This window comes from Primulina eburnea, chromosome 13, assembly GCF_022965805.1.
Source record: "Primulina eburnea isolate SZY01 chromosome 13, ASM2296580v1, whole genome shotgun sequence".
Taxonomy (NCBI): domain Eukaryota; kingdom Viridiplantae; phylum Streptophyta; class Magnoliopsida; order Lamiales; family Gesneriaceae; genus Primulina; species Primulina eburnea.
Genome location: NC_133113.1, coordinates 29,426,454 through 29,451,787, shown reverse-complemented (window position 1 = coordinate 29,451,787; position 25,334 = coordinate 29,426,454). Strand labels below are relative to the sequence as shown.

Below are 25,334 nucleotides of genomic sequence, written 5' to 3'. Positions count from 1 at the left end.
ATAGTTACCGCCCACATTCCCACTACCGAACAACTAGGTGACATTTTCACTAAAGCTTTGGGAGGGCCTCAAAACTCTTATTTGTTAACCAGAATGGGTGTCTGTGATCTTCATCAACCTCACCGCTGAATGTTGATATGTTATCTGTTCTGTTTTCTTTCTTATCATTTCAAGGTTGCATTGTTGTTTGAGTTGCAACCTTGAGGGGGGGATGTTGAGTATATTAGCATAAAAGTATATTAGCGCTTCTTACTTAGGTTTTATGTTTTTTAGTATACATATAAATAGTGTTGGGCTTGTAACTGGAAGACAAGTTGTTCCAATATTCATAATAATCAGAGTTCTTCAACCGCTACGAGATCGACTTCAACACCGAAGAATGAACTTCACCAACACTTTCTCCTTACGGTAAAAGACACCCTTTTGCTATTTCTCTTCGTTTCTCGGTAAAGAAAAGGAAATGCTACAGCTCGAAGTGGGAAAAGGCAGAGCAATGCAACAACCTTATCTGATGTAATCACAGTCCCCTTATCCCTCGACTTTTTCGATCCTTTTCTTAACTCGACTTCTTTTGGTTTTGAGTAAAAGGTCGTCCCCGATTAGACGTGCAAATGGGTCCAGCTTTCTTGAGTAGTTCGACATATATACATATTATTAATTATTTATTTAAAAAATACAATCGAAATCGAGTTATTCGAACTAACTCGATACATTTTCGAGTCGAACTCAGAGTTGAAAATTTATACCGGACGACTCGGCTCGATTGCACCTCATTATGTACAAGATCTCCTCCTTTTAAATATAATTAAGGCCGTGCGTTTTTTTATTGAGTGCCAAGTATTATTTGTCCCAAGTTTTTTGCGGTGTTGATTTCATAAACTAGCCGGTGAGTTTTAAACATTTTAATGATATAAATACATTAAAAAAATTAATATGAAAGATAAAACTTTATTGTTATATAAATTTTATACAAAGCTAACAAATATGAGAATAAATTCAAAGTCACGAGTCGAGTTTATAGCTCGGACTTCGAACCTCAACCTTTGATGAAAAAGAGTAAAGATCTTGCGGCCTCCTGCAGTACAAAGCTCCAGATCCAAAAGCAGAACATTCAAGAAATGAAAAACCTATCGCTTGATTGATTCAAATTTCACATGCAAAGCCAAGAACAGAACAATTAAGTGTGTCTTTCGCATTTACAAAATTTTCAAGAATTGTCAAAACAGAAACTCCCTCGGATCAATCAGACAAGCTCAATATAGGCCATAGGTGCATTGTCCCCCCGTCTGGGTAAAGTTCGGATTATCCTCGTATAACCTCCCTGTCTTTCACTGTATCTGTCTGGAACCTCCGCAAACAAAGCATGAACAATTTGTTTTTCGTAGATGAAGCCAAGGGCTTGCCTTCTCTTGTGTAGAGAACCGTCCTTTGCCAGAGTGATCATTTTGTCAACGTATTTTCTCACTGCACTAGCCCTGGCTCTTGTTGTTTTTATACGGCCATGTTTCAGAAGTTGAGTTGTCAAGCCTCGTAAAAGAGCACGACGCTGGTCAGGTGGCCGGTTAAGTTTTGGCACCCTCCTCCCATGTCTCATGGCGGAAACTCGCCCACCATTGTCAACCACAGTGAAAGAATGGTCAAAATTTGTAGAATCTGCAGAATACAACTCACATTACATGAAAAAGGAGAGGACTCACATCACATGAATTAGAACGCATAGAAAAAGAAATGTCATTGTAGGATTTGGGCACCGTCAATAAGAAAGGTTATCTCAAGGTACAATTCTAGACAATAAATTGACATTATAGAATTTGGGCACCATGAACAAAGATCATTTATATTTGACATCTATATTAAAAAACAAGCACGAAGAAGTGATGATGAAACATGAAGGATAATATGCCGCCAGCTCACGAAATATGCTGCAATTTAAGTCTATCTCAACACAGTATCTATTCTTCGATATTCCCAAAGAACTAAAATCTCAGCTAAATATTTCCTGAACCACTTTCACCATTACGACGTAGATATAGAACAAGAAGAAACGAGGAAAAGCTCAAATACCAAGCCTTCTTCAAACAACTTGAAACAGAAGGCTCTCACAGCTTAGTGACAGGAAGTTAATGGCACAAATTGCGGTATATAAACCATCACTTACCAAAACAAAGAATTGCCACTGAAAGCAGATTGCATGGACATTCCCAAAGTCTAAATCCCAGAACAATAGAGATTTCATCCACTTAGTTGCACAATACACTTGAATCAATAGCATAGATCAGCACAACTCTACCAATTAGTCGTTTGCGATGGTATGAATATGTTGTTAGAGTAGATGCCCTGCAAGCCAACGTTTGGCTAGGGAATTTATTGACTCAAGTGTAATAAACAATCTTTATTTTAATATAATTTACTTTTTAATGGTTTCGTTATACTTTATCTGTATACCCCTACAAACAACATAGATAAAGTCCTTGATTTTGCTTTAATACAAATAAATCGTAATTCGATGTTGAAACTCATTTGTAAACACTGCATATTCTAAATTCGTTCCTAGTCGATTCAGCCGCCTAAAACATGGATAAATGTCGCTTGAGCTCGAGACTAGCATATGTGATGTTGTGTACTGCGTTTCTTGGTAAGGGCATGGAGATGTCCAAACATGCAGATGGGTAGTCATACGATGATTATACCGAACAACCCTCCCTCGGACTTTCCAAGTGGTTATCATTCATCGAGAGGATAAGTCTGTGGTTATGATTGTACACCATTAGTCCTTACGACCCGGGACAACACTGAGGCTCTATATGCTAGGGCTGTGCTTTGACTCGTTTACCGGCTCCAGGAGAGTCATCAGGTGGCAAGTTGGGTACAGTTGCGACACATATAGGAGCCAGTGCATTGTAGTCGGGGATTCACCGCTCACCTACGGGTGTGGATATTCTATGTGATCTAATGAAATAATAGTGCATGGAATCTCTGGCCAGAGTACGAGATGTACGTTGGAGAAGGAGTTCTCCAAATAGTACACGCGATGCCACTATTATAGTTATCACATAGTTATCGAATTAATATGCAACCCTCGATGAACCAATGGTTGCAGATTCGATCGGGATATATGAGATGAAGAGACCGTACTGTACGTTAATCATAATCGACTGGTTCTTGCAGGCACTATCAGTGATACCTATGGGATCATGGGGCGATGCTACTAGACGCTCCTAACATGATCCGATGGGTGCAATCAGAAATGAGTTCTGACATTCTTGATCAAGGTGTTGATGAAAAGAATGGGGCTAACTAGGGTAAGCCCGAATATAGGATTATGTCCTGAATCACAAAGAGTTGTGAACCCACGGCTAGCTGTATCCCTGAACCATTGAGGGTCACACAAGTACTGGATTGTTTGTTCCCGTTAAGAGAGAATAAATTCAAGGAGTTGAATTTATATTATGATATAGTAAATTCAAGGAGTTGAATTTATGATAATAAAATTTTGAGAAAATAAATTCAAGGAGTTGAATTTATGAGATAATAAATTCAAGAAGTTGAATTTATGAAATTTGGAGAGAATAAATTCAAGGAGTTGAATTTATAAAATTTGATAATTTAATTTATTAAACTCAAAAGTTGAGTTTATTAAATATTAAATTTTGGAGGTGATAAATTCAAGGAGTTGAATTTATAATTTAAATATTAAATTCAAGTGTTGAATTTATAAGGGGATTAAATTAAATGTAATGGGTATATGTATAATGAGCTTGTAGGAGTACAAGACCAACATACATATTATTAAGTTCTTAATTAGACTTTAAAATATTAATTAATTAATTAAACTAGTTGGACTAGAATAATTACTTGATTAAGCTCATTAAGTATTTAATTTAATTAATGGACCCTAAGCTTATATATATGTGTATTAGGCTTAGAGTTTAATTTAATTAATTCACAATTTTGAAAACCTAACCTCCACTCATTCCAAAGTGATTCACGTAAATCACTTTACAATTTTCTCCAAATTTTTGGCCATCTTTTTCAAGAAAAAGAATTTTGATTTCTCTCTCAATTAATTTCTCTCCTACGCAAAACTTCTTCCAAATTTTCTAGTGCGATTTGGAAGAGGATCAAACGATTCAGTCGTGGACCTAATTAGAAGGAAAGAAAGGAGTTCATTGAAGAAAGTTCGCAGGGATTCATCAAGCCAGATCTGTTATACCGGATTGGTTGATGTCCAGTGATTTATTCACCAAAGGTATAATTACTAAACATCCTATGTATGTTCGATTATGAAAATCATACGAGCGTCCAAATCAAATATATTTTGATTGTCAAAATAAAATAAAAATTTAAACTTCCGCTGCATTTGGGGCGCGTAGAAAACCGAGATCCAACATATGCATGAAACTAAAAACGACAATCATTGGCAAATTTTTTCATCCAATCCCATGTCTTACCACGACTGAATATCAAGAATTACAACTACTGGACAAACAATTTCAATGAGAAAGAACAAAGAGATTCAAAATATCTCTAGTTCAGTTAAAAATCACAAAGTAAAAGGTAGCAGCAGAGACAACCAAGAAAAGGCATAAAACCCACATAATCTTCTATCCAGGTACGAATAACAATCCAGAGATATTCTCGACGGCCTGATGACATTAACTCGCAAAACACACAAGCATAAAAAATACGAAAGAATGTAAATGCGGTACCTTGGGAAGAGAGAAGGGGGTGCAAAGGGGCGAGACCCACAAAAGCGCTGAGAGGTCTCGGGGCGGGTCTGGGCTTGGATAGCCTGAGGCGAGATCGGGTGGACCCGTTTGGAAAGCAGACGGAAGGACCCGGAGAAGAGTCGTGAAAAGAAGGGATTGCAGCCCGAAGTGAACAGAGGTTCCAGGTACAAGACGCCATTTTTGGGTATTTCTTTGTTTCTTCTTCCCCGCTAGCGCTTCGCGAGCTTCGTTTCGTTGAGATATGCAAACTGAGCACTTGCTCCGTCAGTGAATGGATAATTTCCTTGCGGTCCTTATACTTCATTATTATTCTTTTACATACCCCAGTATTGTGGGATTGTTAGTAATTATTATATTATTAAGATTGTTAAATTAATAATTTTCCAATTTTATATTGTTTGATTTTAAATAAAAAACTTACCATCTTAAATAATTAATTAGATGATCAAAGTTATTTTAAATATAAGGTAAAAATTTGTGTGAGACGGTCTAACGGATCGTATTTCGTGAGACGGATATCTTATTTTGATCATCCATGAAAAAGTATTATTTTTTATGCTAAAAATTAATTTTATTGTGAATATCGGTATGGTTCACCTGTCTCACAGATAAAGATTCGTGAGACCGTCTCACACGAGACATACTCCAAATATAAAATTATTAGTAGAATTTATTTTAGTAAAATTATTGAAAAAATAGTTCAAATCGTATCATGTATGATTGTTATTAGATTTTTTTTAAAAAAAATGTATCTCATAATATTTATCTATGTACATATAAACTAATTAGTTTTCTACAATATCATATTTAATATACGACTCAAAATAATATTGTTAGGATCCCCAATTTTTTTCTCAAACTCAATTTTTTTGATTATTTATAGAAATAAGTCAAATCAAGTAAATTGTTTTTCTACTAAAAAGTGAATTATTTTCAATCCAATACATTTTTATGAAATTTATCTTATATTATATTTTTTAAATAAAACTATAATTTTGGATTTTTTTTTTAAATTCGGGCATTTTGTATACTTAATGAAATTTTTAATTCATATAAATTTTAGTAGAATATGTATTTTTTTTTAAAAAAATAACGAAAATGAAGATAACCTATCAAATCAAAAGGAATTAAATATTTTGATTAGTAATTGAAACAATTAAATTGTCAAAAACTTATTAAAAATAAAATTTTATTTCACGCTTTAATCCCATCCGACCACACAATAAGCTCCTAACAACTAGTTTATATCCGTCGTCGTTCTATGAATATATTAACTTGAATTACTGTAAAAGTGCATTGGAAGTCGATATAAATATTTTATAATTTTTTCTAATACATTTAGAAAAATGATACTACATAAATAATAAAAATTTTGACAATTATTAAAAAAAATTATCGATTTATTATATACAGTGAAATTTTAAGAAATTTGGAATATTTTGTGTGAATACGGAATTACAAGAATTTAATTCCACGACTTTACAATTGGTTTCTTTTCTTGACACGACTTTACCTCACACAGTTCAGAAGAAACTGCAGCAGAGGCGTCGCCGTTGGGCCACCATCGCTGATGTTAAAGCCGTTGCCTTTGTTCTCTTCCCTTAAATTTATCGCACCATTTCTACATTTACAACAGCCCCCCACACCCCCGAGGTTTCTCGTTCATTCTACAGCTGCGACTCTCACCAGGGTTCCCTCTAATTTCGCCAGAGCTTCCTCTTCTTTCGAGCAACCGCCTACTGAGGCAAATGTTAAACTTTGACTTCTATTTTCTCTAAGTAATCCTTACGATTGCGTGTGATTGTTGTCTTGTTGATCTTACTCACGAAAATTTTGATGCCCAGATGGATTCTGAGAGTTACATGTTTGGCACATACAAAATCGACCCACGGGAAGTGTTCTACTCAACTCAACTGTCATATGCTTTGGTCAATCTCCGCCCTCTCGTTCCTGGTATGCAAGATTCACCTTTTATATTTGTGATGCTCAGATTATATGATTATTCTTTAGTAGCCTGTCGAAGTAGAAAAGAAAAATCGTATTTTAAGTGCAGTTTTAGTCTACCAGATCGCATTTAGAAATTCATGATTCCTGCGAGTAGTCGCGATCTATTTTGTAGTATCTCTCGTTTTATTTGCTATTGGTGTAGCTGCTACTTTGGCATCATGCCTCTGCTCTTATATTTATGAAAAGAAGAATAATTCCCTTCGAGTCGGGGGCAAAGAGCTTGAATTCTATCATATTCTTAAACGTTTTCTGTTTAGAATCATCATGAGCTAAATTCATATGCGTCGCTGGTGAAAAAATGAAAAACAAAAATTGTTATATGGTCTGGAGTCTGGACTGTAGCACCATTGACATTTGCATTGAATATTTTATTCCATGTGGGATTGATGATTTCCGTTTTCTGTTTCTTGGCATTGCAGGTCATATCCTCCCCACTTTCCATATTTGAATAATTTTTAGTGGTAGAATTGAGTTTGTACTGCCGTACACATATTTAGAGGGTAGAAACATGTAGAATAAATTGGTCTGATGAGACGGCGAAGTGCTGTTTTGTTACTTCGCCATTTTGTTTTCTTGAACGAACAGCAAGTCGTGATTAGTTCTTGAAACAAACTTAGTTCAAGGGGTTGCTGCTAGCTTAGAAAGTTTGTGGTTTATCAAATATGCCTCCACATCAGAGCACAGTCATGTTTAGATTCACCATCTAATTTTCTCTCAGCTCCCTCTAGAGTTCTTGAACTCTGCATATATCGAACCATGTAGCCCTTTAAAATATAATTAGATGATGTTATACAATATAACCACTTCAGGGTTGTGTTTCCTTATTTTGGTTGACTTAACATAACATACACGTGCTTGTCTGCCCGAGGCGTGAAGTCAAACGCTTTCTTGAACTTAGTGCTGATGAGACCAGTGATATATGGCTCACAGCACAGAAGGTGGGGTGCCAACTTGAGTCCTACCACAATGCATCTTCACTTACATTTGCAATCCAAGTAAGATCACAAATTATTTTATTGAGGGCAGTCATTTGTTCTTTTTCAAGTCTTCATGTTTCTTCATCTGTTACGTATTAGCTGAATTGGGTAATTTTCTGATAAACCATCTAGTCATATTCCTTCAAACTCTGACATTATGTAGTGAAATAATCCAATTCATGGTAATTCATGAGTTATCGTGGCACCTACATGACCGGATCTGCAAAAGGTTACTGATATCATAGGAACTATATGTTGTTTGATTCATCTTTGGTTGCGAGATCTGAGATGACCCTGTTGACATTTTGAGGGCATGTAAAGCGAACACAACCACGTCTTATTGCCACTCCTGCAATTTTATTTACAAGAACTAAATTATCTCAACATTGTTCCCCTTTTCCCTTGTTCAGCAAGGTGATATCTTATCTGAAATTTCATTGAACCTCAACATCTCCCCCAACCTTCATGACAAATGGGGGGAGAAACACTCACATGCACACAAGAATCAATTCCAAGAAGAAAGAAAGCCACATCTATGTGCATTATGAGATTTGACGTTGATACGTTGATATATTTTTGGGTGAAATCGACAATATTTTAGGGCTATTTTAGACATATGTTGTGATTTCATTACGACTTGTGGTGAACCTGAAATTTATGAAAGATTCCTTCTTCTAGTGGCTGTCTCTGCTCTTTGACTATTACTCTCTCAACTTTTATCGACACCTTAGGATGGACCTCAGGCTGGACAGACTGTTCCACATGTTCATATTCATGTACTTCCCCGCAAAAGTGGCGATTTTGAAAAAAACGACGAGATCTACGATGCTGTGAGACACAACAATTGCTTATATTTTATTAGTTATAACTGGATTTTGTTTCTTGCTGCTAATCATTGCACAGATTGATTTGAAGGAGAAAGAACTGAAGCAGAAGCTTGATCTTGACAAAGAGAGGAAAGACAGAAGCATAGCAGAAATGACTGAAGAGGCAGACGAATACAGAAAGCTTTTTCTTTGAGAATCTTTAGTGTGAGTTTATGGAAATTCCAAGAATTTGAGTATTTTATGATCGAATATTTTGCGAGTTTGAAGGTGGATTTTTTTGGTTTTATAGCCAGATAAGGGTCACACTTTTGAAACTATGTCTATATCAGAAATTATTTTGATGTTTATGTGTGGATTGTTAGATTCCTTCTACTAATGGAATTTTTTGATAAGAGTGTGACACACTGTTAATTGGTTTCTTTTGCATTTCTTGACGTGCTATTGATGTATACTCATAGAGACATAGCCTACACATTATAATAGTTCATATATGTTTTGTGAAATAGTCCCAATTCATTCCTAGGAGTAGAACCAGGGAGTCGTTAATAGTCCCAACTCCCAATCCATGATGGACGACATATGTGTTGTGAAATAGTCCCAATTGCATTTCTTGATGTGCTATTAATTGGTATATGCTCAGACACATTTTGATGTGTGTTTCGAGGATCAAAATGAACGACTATTTCTCAAGATACATCGGACAGACCTGCAGCGACAGAAGTACAAATCACTACATTGACGACATACGTGTAGCGACATAAACACAAATCACTAACTGACCAATTGAATTAGTACATGAACTTTATCAGCAGATTACGCAGAACCACAAGTAGCTTGCGAAGAGAAAAAAGTAGGAACGAAGGATGAGTTGATATGTCCGGTGTGTCTGAGAAGCTATATGAAACACAAAGCATGTGAAAAATCTCTTTTCTGAAAAAAATAAAATAATAGGAAGAAATGGTGTATCGGTCCGACATTCGACGCACTGATCGTTTTCATAAACTTTGCACACAAGTCAAGTCTTTTCCGGTGCAAATCATGTCTTTGCGAGAAATAGTCTTTTGACCAATCATTTTTACACTTTCATAAAATGCAACTCAATATAAGTTCATTTATACCACTTTCATTTTTCTACGTAGGACAAACTCATCGTTATCCAATTTTATTTATTTTTCTATGTAGGACAAATTCATCATTCCTCAATTTTCATTCACACAAATGGAAAGTTTGTTAACACACACACTCAATCATGATTATATGTTAACACACACACTCAATCATGATTATATATATGCAATCCAACATCAAGTACTAGCAGAATGCAGAGTAACAAATTTTTACTTCGTTACCGAAATCAGCTGAGGCATCCAACAAGAATTTTGGCGCACATATTTGTAAAATGAGGAGCTTTTAGTCTGTATAAGGTTAAAAATATGCCTATAAATCAATAAAACGGGTAGATTCTGTGATATCAGTGACCGTGTAAAAGGTCCTCCGGTTCCACTTCCACCCCTGTTCGCCTTTTGATGGATGCACATGAATCGACAGGCATTTTGCATTTTTTCTGCAACTCCAAAAACCTCTGAATATCAAAGTTATGCTTCTTTATGAGCTTCCTCTGCCTTGAAAGGAAGAGTCTTTTCAGTATATCTTGGTAACTCGGATCTCTTGAAGTCATCAGAAAATAAGCATAGCCTATTATAATTCCGGTGGTGGTAGTGAAAAATGCAATTGGTTCCATCACATCCCAAGAAAATTCCCAGAATGTTAGTCGAAAGAAAAACCCGACCTGCACCACAGCAAGCCCCAATCCACTCCACAAAATGCGGCGTACTTGCTTGTCTGCTAGCATGTCGATTTCTTCCTTCTTCTCCTGCAGCTTCTTGAGCTCATCCTTACATGGGTCGTCCTCGGGTAAAAGAGCAAGAGGAACTGCCCTCCGAACCAGATCTACCACCTGGAGAGAGACGCATTGAAAGAAAAATGATGCTGCACTTACAGTATTCGAAACTCACCAGGAAGCCTACATAAAAAACTTCGCTATGCAACTGCATCAATATTTTTAATGATGGACACACACATTCGTAACACTCGTTGATTAAGAATCACAATGTCTCTCACTAAAAAGTGTACTTTCTAAGATCCGCATTACCAAAAAACCATCCAATTTGGTTCTTCTGTCATTCAAACAGAGAACGGCCTTCTAACATTAAAAAGTGTAAGATGATTTTTTTATCTCATCCTGATATGATTGTTCACCATTGATCAAACAAACAATCAAATAAATTCTTGGTAATATCAATCAAGAACTCAAACATCAAACAGTCCCTTTATCATCTTACATCAGAAGCACAAGCTTAACTATCCTATCCTCGATAAGATGGAACATATTGTGTTAACTCGATGTTTAACTTAAATAAACTTAAGGCATCTGCAGCTCAAAATCATATCACAAAACAATTATAACACGTTTTGTTAAGATTTCGTCCAAGATCAAATCATTCTCCCCCAGTTTCTTTAACCCACATTCAACTGTAGAAATCCCAAAGTCTAAATCAAGATCAACCTCACAAAACCCGATAACCCTTTATAGTTTATTCCCTATCATTGAATTCGGCGCCCCATCGGATTCACGGTTAAATCGATGCTACCTAAGAGGGCACTGACTCCCCATGATTTGGATGGACAAGATTCACACACATATGTGATTTTAAAAAAATTAGTAGATCTCATGTATGTGTGGCTAAATTTGGGCTTTGATTCTATGACGTGGTAATGCGCCTACACATGGATAGAATGAATCCGGATGGACATAAAAGTGTACATAGCAATAAATAAAGAATGCGAATCTAATACCTTATCTGGATGAAGATAAACTTTGTCCCGGAACAGCAAAACGACACCGGCCTCGTCCAAAACCCGAGCAAACGCAGCGGCTTCATCCGCCGACTTGGCGACACCCAAGCTCTCACAGGCGCGCAACAGCTCTGTATAGGTGATCACCTCCTTGTTCTTCATACCAAGCTTCTCTTTCAATGACTCCACATTCACCAGCCTCATCAGCCTCTTCGCCTCCGCATAAGTCATCGTAGTTTCACCACCATGATTGTCATCATTTACACTATCGCCGCCGCTCACGGCGGAGCTACAAAATCGGTAAAACGATGAACCCATTAACTTGGTGTGATGATTGCTGAAATGGGAAACGGGTCTGAGCCTGGAGGCCCGGATTGCTGAATCAAATGCCCATTTCAGTAGATTTGAGCCGGTAGTAGTTCTCCACATATTGAAATTCACTTTACTGTTTTTTGAAGATTTGGTGGTGTTTGGGGAGTCGGTGCGTAATTATCTGTTAATCTTTTTCACTAAAAAATGGCTAAAATGAAAAGTGGGTAATCGCTAGATTCTGAGGTCGGCCATTGATGATTCGTCGAAAGGACAACAAATCAAGGAAGAAAAAGGTGAGATATTGTGGGAATCGAAATCGAAGACACGAAAAGTTCAGCGAGAAAAAAAAGTTTAAATTTTTGTCAAGTGTATAATATGTACATGATATGTTAATGTGGATTGAATCTTGATAAAAAAACGTAGCTTTCTGTAAAAAATAGATCTTTATGTAAACTAACGATGTTGGAGGTATTTTTTCTTTTTTCCAAAGTTAATATTTAAGTTTCTATTTTGATATGTTTTGTTCCTCAAGAGATAATTAATAATTAATGATATTAATAAAAATACGATTTCTTATATCTATATTCATGATATGGTTTGATCTATATTTTATAAAATAGTATTTTTGGAATAAAATGTCATTTTTTTATTGGTCAGATTGAATAAAAGATTTGTCTGACAAAATTGATCCGTGAAACGATTTCATATGAGTTTTTGTGTATGGAAAATAAGTCTTATTGTGGATTTTTTTTTTTTTGAAATTATAGTTTTGCTTCCTAATTTCATTCGACCAACAAGACACAAATAATAAAGTTTGGTTATTGCAAAGAAAAAATTGGGAACAAAAAGTTGTCCTGAAACATGTTTTTAGTGTATTTTTAGTACTAATCACGTTTTGTCGCCAATCAAATTCCTTAGAATCTGAAGTATGTTTAGTTATGTCCATGAGATTTCATAAGATTGTGTATATAAATACTATTGTGATTATTAAAATATATAAAATAATATTATATAATAATAATATGCTTGATTTGATTTATTAAATTTGTGATAATATAATAAAAAAAATTTAATCATTTTTAATAATCAAATAAATATGAATATATTAAGATACGAATGGATTGATTTGAAATAAAATAATTAATAATTTAATTGATGTATGATAAATAACTAATAAATAAATTTGCAACCAAATATTACTAAGAAAACTAAATTACTATTTAGAATTTTAGATGGAGTAATTTGAGTATTTTACATGTTTCATATGGCTGTTAGACATAGGTTAGGTCTTGCCTAGACCTGAATTAGAACTAGTCCGTGGTCAACGAGTTTGATCAGGAATCGTGACCGAACCGATCGACTTTGAAATCAACTCTCACATTGTGCAATGGTCGACACGGGCCGACGGGTCGATCGTTTTTTTTCTTCCATTTGTCCCTTATAAATACCCATCAGTCTTTAATTCTCAATTCTCACTTGATTATCAAAATATCAAGTTTCAATTATTGATTTATGTCAATTGCTGATTTATTTTTATAATTACTTCGATTTCATATTTATATATGTAACGTCCCGAAAATTTAAAAGTCTACGTGAACCACATGCATGCAAATTATTAAATTTCTTTGGTATTTTATTAAATTATTTTAAAGCATAAAATGCATGTTTATTTTATTAAATTGTGTCAAATTATTTTTATACATTATTATTGCATAATAGGATTTATTTCATGAAATTTTAAAGGTTCATGCATTATAGATTTTTAAATTTCATTTCGCGCTCAAACGAAGATCGGAGACCGGAGAATTTTCAGGAAAAATTATTTTATTACACGGTTAATTTTTATTAATTAATATAAGATGTTTTAAAGATATTTTTCAAGAATTGGGATTTATTGGGTATTTTTACCCGCAAGATTTTATTTTTTAACGGTGCGTAAAATTTATCGAATCGGGTGACTTTTTGAGGGTTCGGATAATATTTTCAAAAACTTTTCAACACGAAATATTTTTCGGGAGTGTGTTTGGATTTAATGGGCCTATTTTTAAGCTTATTGGACTTGAAACCTTTTTTATTTTAATTGAGGCTCATTAATACACATTTTAATTAACCTAAACTACAATTAAACTAAACCTAAAGCTACCATACCTATTAAATCAACCGACACCCTCTCCAACAACTCAATTATTTCAGTTTTCCAACCTTCCCCAGCTGTAAGTCTCGGTTGTTGCTTGTCTCCATTAGAATTAAATTCATCCGGCTCTTCTCCATTTTCCCTTTCTTCTATCTTCTCGCATAAAACATCATCAAGACACGTTTGTATCTTCCACTTTCCTCCACTCACAAACCTCCCCTCCCTCTCCATTCTCTCGATTTTTCCAGCAGCAACTCAAGCAAAGTTCGGCCATCTCCACTTCTTGCAAAAGAAAATTTACCGGCGATCTCCCGAAGTTCGATCTTCGATCCTCGCACGCAAATACATCAAAGGCACGCATTGTATCATTATTTCTGTCATATATGTGCTGTCATGTGTATATGTGCTGTCATGTGTATTATGTTATATTCACGTCATATATGTGCTGTCATGTGTATTATGTTTATGCATTTTTCGGTATTGGAACGGCAAAGCTTTTATGCTCTTGGTTTGGCACGAAAATCGTATTTTTGTTGCATACATCTCACGTTTTTGTTACTATGGTGCAAGGGGCTGTCGAATTAAGGTCCTAAGGTGCTGAAAATGTTGAGGATCGAGATGGCTATAAGCTGGAGTCGAGACATTGAGAGCTGGTTGTAGGCCGAGAGTTGAGGTTTGAGGCACTGTGTTGGTTGTGGGACTCGGTCAGGTGTATGGATCGGCTGAGGGCCTGAGGCTATGGTCTGGTGCGTGTATAAGGGTCCTAGGATGAGTCTCTTTATGGTGGTTCATGGCCTGGAGCGGCAGCCAAGAGGCTGAACAAAGAAAGCTGCGGCTGTACAACTTGAGTTCACGTAGAGCAAGTTACGGCTGTGGGGTTTGGGGCGGTTGCTGGACGGCGCCAGGGCATGGGGCAGTGTCTTGGGTCGTTCCTTAGGGTCCTAGGGAGGGCCTGGTGGTGTTGGTTCAGACTGGGTTGGCTAGGGAAGCTGGCTGGACCAGTAAGCAACCAGCTGCACCAATGGAAGACGGGTTAGGCTAGTCATGCTCTTGCTTGCTTTGGGGCTCGGGAGTTAGTTCTGAGTTTGAAATGGGTGTTTCATGGTCTTAAGTTATGTCTAAGGGTTGGGTCTAGGGCCTGGTTTGGGTCCGGTTCGAGTCGGTTTAAGCATGGGAGTCGAATTAAGGAAAGATGGTGACTAAGGCTTTCGGGTTAGCATTTGCTGGAAATTCCAGCAGCTTGCTGGCCTATTATTCAAGTCTCTAAAGGTATGGTTTTGAGGTTTTTAGGACCTTTTAGATGTTTATTAGGTGTGGTAAAAAGATGGGAAAAATTCGGTTAAGTTTCGAGTCAATTCGGGTTAAAACCGGGACACCGGTCCAAGTTTTAAAACAATTCGGTTAAGTTATAAAATGGGCTCGAGTTTACGTCTAGGGATGCTTTTAAATATGTTTTGGGATATTTTTAGGAGTTTGGTAAGCTTCGGATCAAAATAATGAGTTTTGGAATTATTCAGGGATTTAATCGCCGCACAAAACTTTAATTAAAGATTTAATTGAAACGCCTAGATTAAGCTTAAATAAATTTATGGAAAATTTTATTTAAGCTCAAATAATTATTAGAAGTTTAAGTTTTTAATTTGGGAATTCTATGCTAAGGTTTGGTTTAATTCGGGATTAAAACGCATTAATATGTTATATTTAAAGATTAATTTAAAAGTCATAGATTTAAGCCAAATAAAAATATAGGAAAGTTCTTGTAAGCTTAAATAATTATTTGGGACGTGTTACAGTCAATGGAATTAAGAAAATGTCAAAGAAGTGAAATTTTACGTCTATGGGCAAAATGATAATTTTTGGGTTTCCAGGGGCAAAATGGTCATTTAGCACCTGGGGTGAGATGTTGGTCCTGGCAGCGCCCTGAGCACATTTTATCATGATTTAAATGTTTATGCATCACGTTCATGATTTTTATGTAATTATGATAAATGTGTTGCATGCTTGGTTTAAAGGAAAAAAATTACGTATATGCATGATTTTATTAAGTGATGAATATGATGACACGTTTTGAAGGAAGTGATTTAGTTGTGACTAATACGATGACACGATGACATGATGATATGATTGGAGATATCGTGAGGGAAAAGGCCCCAGAGGGAGCCCGTTTACGGGAGAAGGCCCCAGAGGGAGCCCGACGATCGTATTTCCATTGACACGATATGATGATATGATAGGCCAAGGCCCAGTTGACGGGTGAGAGTGTCGCTGGTGTCCCCGCCGCCCAGTACTGTGGTTATACGTAGATGGATCCATCGACTGACATGATGACATGATGATACGAAAGTCACAGCTAATGAACTGAATTCAATTAAAAAGAAAATGTATACGTATATGATGACATGAGATGACATGATTTGACATGACACGTATACGTATATGATGACATGATTTTAATACGATATGATTTTACACGACACGTAAACGTATATGATGACATGATTTTACACGATATGATTTTTACACGACACGTTTACATATATGATGACATGAGATGACATGCTATGATTATTACCATGTTTTTAAAGGACACGTTTACATATATGATTTTTACTGCAGACACGAATGCTTTTAAGTTCATGAAATATATATTGAGTATGATATTTTTCACTGCTGTGTGCTACGTATATGTACTTGTTATTAACGGTGCAGGTGTGTTGAGTCTTTAGACTCACTAGACGTGTGTGATGCAGGTGATCTTAATGATGAGGAGACTGGAGGTGCTGAACTCTTAGCAGGCAGACCTGGTAAGGTGACACGACCCGAGGACCACATGTTTTCCGCATTACGATTTATGAGATTGAGAGGAGATGAATATTTTCATACGTTGATGATTTTAAGAATTTTTATACGTTTATGTTTACATATGATTTTAGACGAGTTGAGTTATTTTAAACTGAGATATTTTTACTGACAAATATTTAAAATCATTTTTAAATGTTATATTTTTCTGTTACGATTTTTACTCCTTTTTATTTGCAAATGCTTATGAGTATTTTTAAATGATATTTTCAATACGACATCACGCCTATTTTTATGTTAAAATAAATATGATTATTTTAAAAGATGAGTGTGATTATTTTTAAACGACGCTATTTTTATGGTCGAATATTTAAAATCATTTTTCTAAATGTTATTTCGAAAATACGAGCTTTAAAAAAAATATATATATTCCGCATTTTTTTAAAAATGAGTGAAATGTTACAGTTGGTATCAGAGCAAGGGTCCTGTATAGGGTTGTGCCACCGCCAGCTTCTGTCGCTCAGTCTTCAAGCCTCAAGTCTGTAAGCTTTTATGATTTACTCATATCACCTACATGTTAACATGATTTATACTTTATGATGACCTACGGTATATGTTTAACTGCTTTTATAATTTAAGGATTTACTGTTTAAAAAAAAATCAAATTTAAATTGCATGTTGGTTACGTTTGGAATTGGACGTGTCTAAGAATTCGAATATTGGGCTTTAGGAGAGGTTGATAATGATTTGACTATATTGATTTTTAGGTCAGTAGTATTGATATCCTCCTTATGGGTCATAAGTTAAATCTGAAAATTTTGAATGCTTTTGGGACTTGTAGATTTTCTAAGAAAATACCGATGGTTCGTGGTTGCTAGTTGAATTAATTTTTTTGCATTCCATGTAAGGATTAATGATTTGAAAACTACCACGATCTTTGGAAGTATAAAAACGTAGAATTTATTTAGGATGCATGCTCTACCTAGTGAGACCTAAGGGTTGAATTGAATGGATTGAGAATTTTAAGGATCTAACTGTATTAACCAATAATTTGAGGATCTAAGTACAACAATAAAATTCTAAGGGACTATTTCGAATTTACCAAACTTGGGGATTAAATATTTAGTTTTGAGAATTTTAAGGTTTAATGAGACCAAGTCGAAAATTTTATAATAAATTTTCCCGAAACATAAAGAACGAGAATGAGATGCTCAACAAACACATCATCATCAAAGTCAATAAAGTATAAGCGATCCTACTACGCCTAAAAGTAAAACTCAAGCGATGTTTTGCCCAGCATTCGATGTCTTCACCAAACATTTTGAAAATGTGATGCTTCTTTTCGGTTATTTGCAAGCCAAATGAAAAAATTATTCAAAAATGTACAAATTTCAAGAAAAAGATGATTATGGAACTTTCGCGGCACGTCGTGAAAAATCATCTGATGGAAATTGATATTGATACTCAAATTCCGACATTATCTTCTCAATCGGGTAACAATTCTAAATTTTTTAAAATTTTCCGAAGCTAAATTTAGAGAAAAAAAAGACTAAATTTCTTGTGGTTGAACATCTTTCTTTAAGTGTAAATCTTTCAATTAGACATATCACTTAAAATACCAAACACACACTTAAAAAAATTAGTCATGGATCAAAAAAAGAATTTGCTAGTTTAAACAACAAAGTTTCTTTGTGTTTGAATATTTGGAATGATCATTGACCAAGTTGTTCACATATATATATATAAATATATATATATATATATATATATATATATATATATATATATATATATATGTTTCTTTTTTTAGGAAATATTTGATAGAATTTTTATAAGTGCCAACTCTATTTTATTAATTTATATATTTGTATTCTTTAAACGTGTTATTATCAAATAATATTTTTTTAAAAAAATAAAAAAAATCAAGGGTTGACCCAGACACCCAAACCCACGGTTATCAGGAAACAGACCAAGCCCGATCCGTCGAGTTCACAACCCGGACCTTAACTGGCCAAGAGTGGGTTGGTTAACGATGGAGATTTTCGACTCAGACCCGACGCGTCCAACTAGGATCCAGATCAAATCTGACATGTGTCCAGATCTAGTTAGAAACGTGATCATATAGTGTAAACAAAAAGGATTTTAACTGTATTTTTTCACCAGCATATTTGTATGTGAGACTGATGAAATTGAATATGTTTTTATAATTAGAAATCTACAGTTGTTATTATTTGATACACGTTGAGTGAATATTTAAATTGACACAATAGTTTATAAATTATGTTAATCAACAAATTAATCTTAATAAATATAATAAAGAAAATTAAACTTATGAGCAATCAATCAACTCTTTCAATATATCTTGAGCAAAAATTTATATGAAACGATCTCATGGGTCGTATTTTGTGAGACAAATATCTTATTTGGGTTATTTTTTGAAAAATATTAATTTTTATGCTAAGAGTAATACTTTTTATTGTGAATATTGATAGGGGTTGACTCATCTCACAGATAAAAATTCGTGAGACCGTCACAAGATACGTACTCTATATCTTGCAATCTATTTCTCTCTCCGAAACAACCTTCTTTGACCACACCTAGTTTATTGCACCTTCCCAACTTCTTGTCAACAAATTATTGACCCATTCCCCCATAGTTTTGCACAGAAAAAAAATACATTTTTAATGTGTTAAACTAAACTTTACCTACTTTTTCATTCAAGTCATTGACAAGATTATCAGTTACGTCCTTTTCTTTTTCAAAATATATATATATATATATATATATATATATATATATATATAATTTTCTAAATAATACACAAATTTCTAATTTATTTGTAACAATGAAAAAAATACTCATGTTATATTAATTTAAACTATTTTGTTACATGTTTTTTTAAAAAAAATTCTATTAAATTTGTTTTACATTTCCAAATTTTAGATCATATACAAATTTATTCCAAGGTATTGGAATATGCAACCCATCGGATTATTCACGAATTAACTAAAAATTGTAGAACTGATTGGTCATTGCATAAAAGTTAAATTCAAATAACCTTGTATAGTTGGTTTTTTGGGATAATTATTTTTTATAGTTAATTAATTTTTATATAAAACTATAAATAACTATATTGAGAATATTATTATTATTACATTTTTTTTTATCGTTGTTTGGATAACGAGTGCTTTTCTCAAGAAATATAGATAATTTAATCATAATTATCACATTTTTATTACCATTAAAAAGTAATCATAATTATTCTGGTAGCTAAACACAAGATGATTACTTAATGATAATTTTTTAAAAAAATTATCTGGGTTGCAATGCAAATTAATGGTTGGGGTCGCCGCTTATGCGCAGAGCTAAACTCGAGCTCAAAATATTTATTTTCCGAATTTTGAGCCAACTAAAAATATTCGAACTCTAGTTCAAGATATCAGCACAACTGCACAAGGATGAGCGGGAAGATATAATGTATATCTATATATCACGAGTAGTATATATATATATATATATATATATATATATATATATATATATATATAATATATATATTGACGTAAAAACATTGTAAGCTGTAATTTTAATACAACTTATGCATGCTAAAGAACTATAACCCCATGAAGAATGTCATCTGCTATGCCTGGCCTTGTTCAAGGTTTTTATCAAACCTCTCGCAATTTTCCAGAACCAGAACAAGTTCATCATTGCCAACACAGAAGGTACTACTAGCAAACTGTAAAATCCCACAGGAAACACTTTCTTGACCTGATAGAAACAGCAAAAACAAAAATAAAGCCAGTTATCTAAGGCAAGCCAATTTTACATTTTCACATGAACCTAGACTATGGCATAGACCATAGTAGGTTCACGGTTCACCCCACTCAACAAAAGTTTGGTGCACGTGCATTTCAAGACTGCGATTGGATACGAACAGAATCCAATATTTGACATGGAAACAAAGTTTACTTTGAACCACAGGTATACATCTTATGACCGAGGGTGTGCAGACTACTCATTTAGAAAGAGCAATGTCCAATTCACAACGATTTCTTGTATGGACTCACAGTTTTAACACATGATTGGCTAGGATCTGAAAAAATAATCTGGGACCAACTTTAACTGAGAGAGCACACTTAGGCCAGCAAAAAGTTTAGAGGTCCAAATTGATTCATAAAACTCCAAGCGGGAAAGCTATGCCTGTTACCACTGAATACCAAATTTAAAGTCAATTTACCTGATCGAAATGCATAAACATGTGGTAGAAAAAATACACGAACAAGATAATCCTGGCAACCTGAAAATAAAAAAATTATACATGTTACAATAATTTATTATGAATCCAACACCAGAAATCTGAGTAGATGACAGAGAAATTAAATTTGACGATTGTAGGAATATAATTGCAAATATGACAAATTAAATTTCAATAATTTGAAAGCCAGTAAAAATGATTATACATACCAACCACCCAAAGAACAAAGACACACCATTGTAAGTGTAGAGTTTAGAATTCTTCAAGCCAGCAACATCAAGATACCTGAATATTAGTTGAAACTAAATTAATATCGAACCTCAAGAGTGAAGAGACAAAATAAAGGAGGAGATTGCAAAATCAACATCTCCTAATCTTACCATCTCAGATTAACAAATGGAGTTGTGCTTTCAGTAAAGAGAACCATCAGTATATAGATTTGTGCTTGACCGCTCAAAAGAGATTGAATGATCGAGTACATAGAGAGTCCATGATGCACCACCTAGCCCAAAAAAAGCGCCTACATGAAAATCACTCCCCCTTGAACTATGTAATAGCAAACATTTTTCTTGTATTGAAATTTGCCTCGTCTAAAATGATATAATTATTAATTAGGTGCAGCGATCATGAAGCAACTTCCAAAAATTAAAGATGAAAGAAAAAGATGTCGACATGTTCTCACTCCCCGAGTAGATAACAAGGAAAGATAGATATTAAGATAGGCATTGATGATAAACATGCACAAGTGAATTTGGTGGGATTCCCGTACTTACATACTCCATTCCACCTAAAGTTGGAAAGTGGAAAACTATCATTGCAAAGTCTGATAGAAAGTAGCCGATGGAAACCTGAATCGTTAAAAAATAAAATAAAACTAAGCGGATGTGTCCACAAGAAATTGAAATAAGATCCACGAAACTTATAATCGCATACGAGGTTGCCCTAATGCAAATGGGAAAGAGGAGCATGTTGTCTCAAATGAGTCTGATAAACAGACAATTTCATTTGATTTTTCAATTGAGCCATTTTTTAAACATTCACTTAAATGCTGCTGACAATCTATGTATAAGCATAACACCAGGGAGAAGACATTTTCCTCAAGGCAAGAGAACAGACTGCTATTACAACTATACACGTGATTACAGCCTTCAGGAAAAAAAAAGATCACTCTCATGGCTAAACAAACTGACTGATATACAACACACATTCCAAGCAATATAACAATGATCTTCAACAGCAAGAATAATCAAATTACTCTAAGGAACAGATCATATATTGCGGTCTCAACTTTACACACAGTTGTTAACAATTAATATTACCCCCATTATAGTGTCAGATAGATTTGATGTTCTACTAATCATCAACTCGTCTTGTGTGTCAACAAAAAGATCCGAAACAACCAACAGATATAGAGAACCAGCAGCTACCACAATTGCGTGGAAAGTGGAGAATCCCCTGTATCATTAACAGTCGATCACTACTGAAATTCGGGTTGCAACAATAAGCTCTGGAACAAATCTTAAATCGAAAAGAATCAATTAACATAGAAAGAATCATAACCTGTTGTTCCACTCTAGTTTCTCTTTACTGTCAAGTTTGGGATAGCCCTTTATAAATAAACTGCTGACTACACCTGTTAATTCATAGACCTTCAACACCAACATTGGATCACATCAAAAACGAAGTAGAGATGAGCAAAATACTAATAGGCTTAAAGAGTATAGAAGATCATTTGCATCCAGTGTACAGAGAATGTTAAATCATGAAAAATTTGTTATTCCTCATATCCTGTTTCAGCACGGGGAAGCTTCTACTTCCCTCGAACAGAGGCAAATAAAGCTGCTATACGACAATGAAATAAATCTAAATTTATTTCTTTTTCTATTATATTATCACAGCACCACACATCGAGACTTGGATTATAAGCTCGAATACAAAACAAAATGACAGAAGCAATTATGTAATAAGTAATGAGCCTGAGAAACTCTCCCACCAATTAATCAAGTCTCTGAATCTGGACTAACTTATTGTTTAATATTGGCATGGAAGAGCTATTTGGGAAAGGACAATCATTGAGTTGGCGTCGATTGAAAGCCACCGAGCACATTAGCTTCGAAAAGGAGGGAAAATTCGCGATATAACCTTGGTTTCACGACCAACTGTTTGAGAGGCTCTATAAATTAACATACTAGTCTTTTGGATTTGTACTCTCCTGTAGGTGTTATGACATAACATCTTAATCCATCCATGTACTTCCATTTGCTCAACTCTAGAAACAATCTCTGGGTAACCAGACAAGCAAAAGACCAGGACGAACTCTCCATCTAACAAACAAAAATGCCCCCCTAAGTTTTTCCAGAATCGAATTGTTTCCTTCCTCTTTCAATCAATATCAATAAAACATACTGATATCTTATGTTACAAAACACAATGCCCCAGCAAAGAACCAAATGCAGATAAACCCAGAAAAAACAAAAATAACGCAAGAAACTAAACAAAAGGCAGGCATCAAATTAACTTACAATTTTGCACATCAAAATCCCAACAAAAACAGATGACAGCCAGCGTAACTGCTTGGTCGGTGTAGCATGACCCGTGTTGCCAATCAACCCAACTTCAATCCCCAAAACCCACATCCCTTTTCCTTTTTCCTGCAAAGATACAGCTAAAGAACATAACAATTCCACGTACTTCACAAGAAAAAAAACATAAACCTCTCCCCGCGCGAGAAGTACATACGCGTTACATCATCCATATCGCAAGAAAGATAAAAATTTTACGTTACCAGAAGAATCGTAAGAAGGTGAAGATGATCAAACGACGAACTGGACAGTATTTTATTAATGAAAAATCACTCCTAAAACAATAAGCTGGGAGACGAATACCATTTGTAAAGATGGTGGGCCTCTCCGTATTATTAACAATCACAGAAATGGCATCACGCATATACCGAAAGAATTCAGGAAAAATCAAGAATTTATCAGTTACCGGGAGTAGCAGTAGATAAGTTTGAAAATTGAGGTGGCCTTTGATTGATCTTTTGTGGGAAGCCAGCAGATTCAAAATCGGAACAATATATCGGAAAACTACTAGCAATAAGAGTACACTTTCTACAGCTGCATACAATAAATAAGCCTCCAACTAACTACCTTTGCAAGTAACTGTTGGCCTCTAAAAACTTGCGCGCAATTATTTGCTAGCGGCCATAAACACCAATTTATTAACTGTGTTTATATGTTTTACGTCAAAACTAATAATCTGACGAAATGGTTCTAAGAATGTTGCTTCATAAACTATATTCCAGAGAGCAATCGAAGCTCGAGATTTGGATTGATATATAATTTAAAAGATTTTGAATATTATCAACTATAAATTTTAATAAAACGACAAACATCTTATTATTTCAACAATTGTGTTATTAATCTTTAAAAATCTAAATTGATTGTGTTAATATCACAGACATTGAATAGACATCTTTGAATTTAGCTTTTTGTTATTGTTAATTAATTAATCAAATGGATGAAATGGTTGGGGAGTACACTCATTTGATGCAACCGTCAACTGATTGAGGTTGACCATGAGGAATAAAAAATGGCAAAAACTTGTGTGAGACGGTCTCACGGGTCGTATTTGTGAGACGGATCTCTTATTTGGGTCACCCATGAAAAAATATTACTTTTTATGCTAAAAGTATTACTTTTTATTGTGAATATGGGTAGGGTTGACCCGTCTCACGGATTATGACCCGTGAGACGGTCTCACATGAGACTCACTCATAAAAAATTGAGGAAAAATCTTTCTCGAAAGAATTAATCAATTGATTATTTGTGATATAGACGATCTCATGAGTCAATTTTGTGTGATAAATCTTCTATGTTAATTTTCATGTCAAAAGTATTTATTATTGTAAATATAGACAGAGTTGATGTGTCTCACGAATAAATATTAATGAGACCGACTCACAAAAGACCTACTATTTTATCGAGTTTGTTCAAATTTAAATTTATAGTTTGGTTTCAATGTATATACATAAGGAATGTATACGATGGAGAAAATCTAAGGGGATTTTGTCAAAAACTCCCTATTTCCATTCTCAACCTCCTCTTTACTCCCTACCCCATTAAAACTTTGTTTCAACTCCCCATATCCCTCAAATTTCCAAGTTTGCCCTTATATATTTATTTTAAATAATTGATTTCTTTTTTGTAGTAAAAGGCCCATCATGCTTCCGTAAAATAAATTGAATCTTTTACCTTTTTGACTAGAGTACCACCGGGTTATATCCACCGTTTTTTACGAACTGCTCCTCACAGTCCAACCACACGATCGCAACCGATGGTTACTAAGCAGATTCCTTCAGCAATACTTAGCATAGCTCTAATTCGTTTCCTACCTTAGAGCGTACAGCAAAAGATCAAATTTTGAAAATAATAC

At 34.7% G+C, this 25,334-nt stretch overlaps 4 protein-coding genes across 9 annotated transcripts; 1 reads left to right on the top strand and 3 right to left on the bottom strand.

Moving 5' to 3' along the window:
- Positions 1 to 1,117: 1,117 nt before the first annotated feature.
- On the bottom strand, positions 1,118 to 5,005 carry LOC140810600 (large ribosomal subunit protein bL17c-like). Its single transcript, XM_073168443.1, has 2 exons — positions 4,710 to 5,005; positions 1,118 to 1,653 (listed from the first exon to the last, which is right to left on the bottom strand). Exons 1-2 carry the CDS (start codon positions 4,906 to 4,908, stop codon positions 1,244 to 1,246), a joined length of 609 nt encoding a protein of 202 aa, XP_073024544.1. The 5' UTR covers positions 4,909 to 5,005; the 3' UTR covers positions 1,118 to 1,243.
- Positions 5,006 to 6,207: 1,202 nt separating this feature from the next.
- On the top strand, positions 6,208 to 9,032 carry LOC140809391 (bifunctional bis(5'-adenosyl)-triphosphatase/adenylylsulfatase FHIT-like). 3 transcript variants are annotated; one of them, XM_073166994.1, is made up of 5 exons: positions 6,208 to 6,480; positions 6,575 to 6,685; positions 7,586 to 7,732; positions 8,446 to 8,544; positions 8,630 to 9,032. In XM_073166994.1, the coding sequence occupies exons 1-5, from the start codon at positions 6,301 to 6,303 to the stop codon at positions 8,732 to 8,734; spliced, it is 642 nt and encodes a 213-aa protein (XP_073023095.1). In that variant the 5' UTR covers positions 6,208 to 6,300; the 3' UTR covers positions 8,735 to 9,032. The 3 variants fall into 3 exon arrangements, with proteins under 3 accessions (XP_073023095.1, XP_073023093.1, XP_073023094.1); XM_073166992.1 differs by having other exon boundaries at positions 6,212 to 6,480; positions 8,618 to 9,032; XM_073166993.1 differs by having other exon boundaries at positions 6,215 to 6,474; positions 8,618 to 9,032.
- Positions 9,033 to 9,816: 784 nt separating this feature from the next.
- Positions 9,817 to 12,076, bottom strand: LOC140810172 (calcium uniporter protein 5, mitochondrial-like). Its single transcript, XM_073168035.1, has 2 exons — positions 11,398 to 12,076; positions 9,817 to 10,498 (listed from the first exon to the last, which is right to left on the bottom strand). Exons 1-2 carry the CDS (start codon positions 11,824 to 11,826, stop codon positions 10,013 to 10,015), a joined length of 915 nt encoding a protein of 304 aa, XP_073024136.1. The 5' UTR covers positions 11,827 to 12,076; the 3' UTR covers positions 9,817 to 10,012.
- An 8,099-nt stretch (positions 12,077 to 20,175) lies between these two features.
- LOC140810046 (uncharacterized) lies at positions 20,176 to 24,104 on the bottom strand. 4 transcript variants are annotated; one of them, XM_073167854.1, is made up of 9 exons: positions 23,889 to 24,104; positions 23,423 to 23,551; positions 22,461 to 22,549; positions 22,220 to 22,355; positions 21,674 to 21,748; positions 21,281 to 21,402; positions 21,110 to 21,185; positions 20,883 to 20,942; positions 20,178 to 20,413 (listed from the first exon to the last, which is right to left on the bottom strand). In XM_073167854.1, the coding sequence occupies exons 2-9, from the start codon at positions 23,534 to 23,536 to the stop codon at positions 20,276 to 20,278; spliced, it is 810 nt and encodes a 269-aa protein (XP_073023955.1). In that variant the 5' UTR covers positions 23,537 to 23,551; positions 23,889 to 24,104; the 3' UTR covers positions 20,178 to 20,275. The 4 variants fall into 4 exon arrangements, with proteins under 4 accessions (XP_073023957.1, XP_073023955.1, XP_073023954.1 ...); XM_073167853.1 differs by lacking the exon at positions 23,889 to 24,104 and adding an exon at positions 23,786 to 23,855; XM_073167855.1 differs by lacking the exon at positions 23,889 to 24,104 and adding an exon at positions 23,686 to 23,834.
- Positions 24,105 to 25,334: the final 1,230 nt, after the last annotated feature.

Excerpts from the sequence above, each read along its gene's own strand:
- LOC140810600 (XM_073168443.1), bottom strand. The coding sequence starts at position 4,908 with ATGGCGTCTTGTACCTGGAACCTCTGTTCACTTCGGGCTGCAATCCCT. Across the intron at positions 1,654-4,709 it reads CCCCCTTCTCTCTTCCCAAG|ATTCTACAAATTTTGACCAT; the intron begins GTACCGCATTTA and ends TGTATTCTGCAG.
- LOC140809391 (XM_073166992.1), top strand. The coding sequence starts at position 6,301 with ATGTTAAAGCCGTTGCCTTTGTTCTCTTCCCTTAAATTTATCGCACCA. Across the intron at positions 6,481-6,574 it reads AACCGCCTACTGAGGCAAAT|ATGGATTCTGAGAGTTACAT; the intron begins GTTAAACTTTGA and ends TTTGATGCCCAG. Across the intron at positions 6,686-7,585 it reads TCCGCCCTCTCGTTCCTGGT|CACGTGCTTGTCTGCCCGAG; the intron begins ATGCAAGATTCA and ends TAACATAACATA.
- LOC140810172 (XM_073168035.1), bottom strand. The coding sequence starts at position 11,826 with ATGTGGAGAACTACTACCGGCTCAAATCTACTGAAATGGGCATTTGAT. Across the intron at positions 10,499-11,397 it reads TTTATCTTCATCCAGATAAG|GTGGTAGATCTGGTTCGGAG; the intron begins GTATTAGATTCG and ends GTCTCTCTCCAG.
- LOC140810046 (XM_073167853.1), bottom strand. Across the intron at positions 21,186-21,280 it reads CCATTTGTTAATCTGAGATG|GTATCTTGATGTTGCTGGCT; the intron begins GTAAGATTAGGA and ends ACTAATATTCAG. Across the intron at positions 20,414-20,882 it reads TGTTTATGCATTTCGATCAG|GTCAAGAAAGTGTTTCCTGT; the intron begins GTAAATTGACTT and ends TGTTTCTATCAG.